The sequence below is a fragment of the Hylaeus volcanicus genome, chromosome 7 (genome assembly GCF_026283585.1).
Source record: "Hylaeus volcanicus isolate JK05 chromosome 7, UHH_iyHylVolc1.0_haploid, whole genome shotgun sequence".
NCBI classification, from domain to species: Eukaryota; Metazoa; Arthropoda; class Insecta; order Hymenoptera; family Colletidae; genus Hylaeus; species Hylaeus volcanicus.
Genome location: NC_071982.1, coordinates 973189 through 976614, shown reverse-complemented (window position 1 = coordinate 976614; position 3426 = coordinate 973189). Strand labels below are relative to the sequence as shown.

At 36.0% G+C, this 3426-nt stretch overlaps 1 protein-coding gene across 2 annotated transcripts in view; it reads right to left on the bottom strand.

The window, feature by feature from the left end:
• LOC128879782 (D-galactonate transporter) overlaps positions 1-3426 on the bottom strand; it is a 13918-nt gene that overhangs the window by 5374 nt on the left and 5118 nt on the right. Inside the window, exon 3 of one of the 2 annotated variants that reach the window (XM_054129239.1) lies at positions 529-652. The exons of the other annotated variant lie outside the window; for it this stretch is intronic. Coding sequence (XP_053985214.1) covers positions 529-550 — 22 coding nt within the window. The 5' untranslated portion in view covers positions 551-652. The remainder of the gene's footprint in view (positions 1-528; positions 653-3426) is intronic. 2 annotated transcript variants of the gene reach the window in all.

Genomic DNA, 3426 nt, shown 5'->3' with positions numbered 1-3426 from the left:
ACCCTTTGACATTTTTCTGTACATGTACTGATAACGAAGTTGTAGCTTGTTACATTTACTTCTCCTTATTTATATTATTCAAAATCGATTGCGTATATATCATTGCGCTTGTAAAGGAAACGTGGTCCTACAAATATAGTACATTTTGAACCGTTCATCCTTTGACATTTTTCTGTACATGTACTGATAACGAAGTTGTAGCTTGTTACATTTACTTCTCCTTATTTATATTATTCAAAATCGATTGCGTATCTATCATTGCACTTGTAAAGGAAACATGCTCCCACAAATATAGTACATTTTGAACCGTTCACCCTTTGACATTTTTCTGTACATGTACTGATAACGAAGTTGTAGCTTGTTACATTTACTTCTCTATTTATATTATTTAAACCTGATTGCGTATAGATTATGATTGGTGCCCAAACATGACCAAAATATAGAAGATAAATAAGAATGAACTGGTATTACTAACGAATACTTGTAGTAGTATTACTCAGACGAACAGGATGAATTTTATTATATTACTTGAGTTAAGTGGTAAATCCATAGGTGATGTGCCAGTCACTCGTTACAGGACATTCTATATATAGCGGTTACGCTGTAAATGACTGTTGCGCGCCTGCGGAGGATGAGGAGAACGAGTTGAAACCTAAAACACCAATTGTTACGTTGTAACGAGTGGCAAATGTAGAAACGTCTGTGAGCATTTACATAGGACTGTAAGGCGCGTGCATGACTCGGTCACCTTGAACCAAAATCATTGAAACGGAACTGAAATTATCGTTTTAATAATGTTAATTCTATTATTCGCGACAGCGGTGAGACGGGTCAGCTACAAATCCACGAGACGGCGATGGATCGTTACTCGCAGAGAAGGACGAGATCTTTAATCGAGAAACGTTTCGGAGTAGATCCTTATTCGAGAAAGTGGGACGATTTAAATTTCCTCGATGTGTTGTAGAACCCAATTACCACTTATGGAACGTGCTACTTTTTTTCAAATTAAAAATTTACAGAGTTCTTATAAATTTGTGGTTTTATGATATAGAGCAGATGAAGAGATGATTCGTTTATGTGAGAAACTGAGGCTTGAGCGCTACCAGTGGATGCTGAAGAGAGTCTGGAGAGGGGGATAGTAGCGAGCAGCATCTGCGCAACGAGGGTGCAAGTAGATATAATTTTCTGGATAATACAAACTTGAAAATTTTATATAGAAAATTGTTGTTAGTTGATTTTCACATCCCTCCTCGAAATTAAAATAACTCTTTCCGAGAATGAAGCTATCCAAATCAATATTTTCATACGGTATGGATTTTGTGATAGAATTATTTTCTTCCAAGATTCCAAGATTATTATCAAAATTGCATTACAAATTTGTTTTTCGCGAATCACAAAAGAGTAGCTATCTTGAAATGTTTATCTAGAAAATTACTGCTACTGAATTTCCGCACGAGCGATCCCCCTCAACTATTATTTCTCATATAAGTCAAAGGAATCGATCGGTCACGGTAATTAAATACGCGTGTGGATATCCATAAGAGATTGCAAAGTGGAATGAAAATCAGTAATCGTTTGCGCGTTTTCGCGCAAACTGAGCATATAACGTGTAATAGCAGATTTGCGCGCTTCGCTCAACGATAAACGTTCAAGGTCGTCGTTTTTGCGAATCCTGGGAGTCAACTTGACACGTAATTTTTTTTTTCCCGTCTTTGCGTACGAACGATCCGTTCTACGAGATCGCTATAAGGACACGAAACATTTAGAGTACGCACGCCTGTTTTTCTTTTTTTTTCAATTATTATTTCATCTTTCCATTAAACGCGCAACCAGCCTCAAGGTTCGCTCACCATTTGCGCAAATCGCTGGGTGGGGTTGGCTGTGATTTAGCAAAAACCGACTCCGATGAATAACAAATTCCGATCCGCAGATAGTATTTAACATTTGCATTTGTATGAATATACAGCGATCTACGCTCTATCGACGCGAGCTTTACCCTTAAATTCTTAAACGAATTATTCTTATATTTTTGAGAAATTGAGTTTTCACTTCGGAGAGAAACTTTCTATATGTTTTTTGTAGGGTTTCTTGAGATCTACAACGAGAAAATGTTTCGATCCAAAATCATCGTTAATAAGAGAGCAAAGAAAAAAAAAATCAGAATAATTTACAAAGTCATTGTACAGTAAACGTTTACTGGATTTCCAATAACACAGAAGATTGAATAACTAAATGGTACTAAATTGATTTCAAACTGACGATACACTACTTTCTAACATTTAATACAATTTGTGATCCCGATTGTTGACCTACAGTAAACGTCTACTATATTCCTAATAATGTAATAAAGCAAATACTTAGGTAATATCAAATCGATACCGAAGCCACAACACGCTTCATTATAACACTTATCATAATTTGCGAAGTCATAGTCGCCGAAAGCTTACATAAGGACACAAAAAAGAGCCTATCCAAATGCTCATTATTTTTTCTCTCTATCAATTTATAACTTCGCGCGAAATCGTATTTGCGCGCACGTAGTTCGCTCTTTAATTACTCGGTTTCGTGGAGCATCCGCGATCGCGTAGATCCAAGTTTCATTCGAGCCACTATTATTCGTAATCCCATTTGCTTCACGCCAATTAAACATACCGATCAGTCGATACACTAATACGTTCTATTCTATCCCGCGCACAAAATAAGATGGAGAGATAGTATCGTTTCGTACATCGTTACTAGGTAAATTATCCGTGTGCACACGAGGGAAAAAAAAAAGAATTAATCGAATAAATACCAAGATGGCAGGAATAAACCTCATGAATTTTATCGTCGAATCCGTCGAGATTCGCAAGAAACGATGTTTTTTTTTCTATTTTGCAGATTTCGATGCGCTTTCGTCGCGGACCACCCGACGTAGGACCACGAGGGATCAAGCGTAATCGATGCCGTGTGAAATTTCCTCGCGTGGGAAGCTCGATCGTGAAATTAATAAGCCAAGATTAGTTTATAATTCGTGTCTTCCTGAGCTTTTCGCGATGATTGAAATAATAAGTGGTTTCGTGGTTTGTTTATTTAGCGAAAATGATACGTCGAATGAAATATGCTAATTGAGCTTCTATTGATCTTTAGGATGGTAAAGATTGATTATCATTTTTGATAAATCAAGATTGGTCTTCGTTAATCTTCGTGTCAGGTGCGTAAGTGAAAAATCATCTGTGTTAAAACTACCGATTATTAACGCGTACCTACTACGAAGGTTTTTTCTAAAAGAGTTTAAAAATTTTGTTTTTTAATAATAATAATCCATATATAAATGGAATATATGGAATATACAAACATTAATATATTAGGTTGTTCAGAAAGTTCGTGGCAATTTTTAAGAAAACCTCAAAGGCACATTTGAATTGTTTTATATATATATATTTA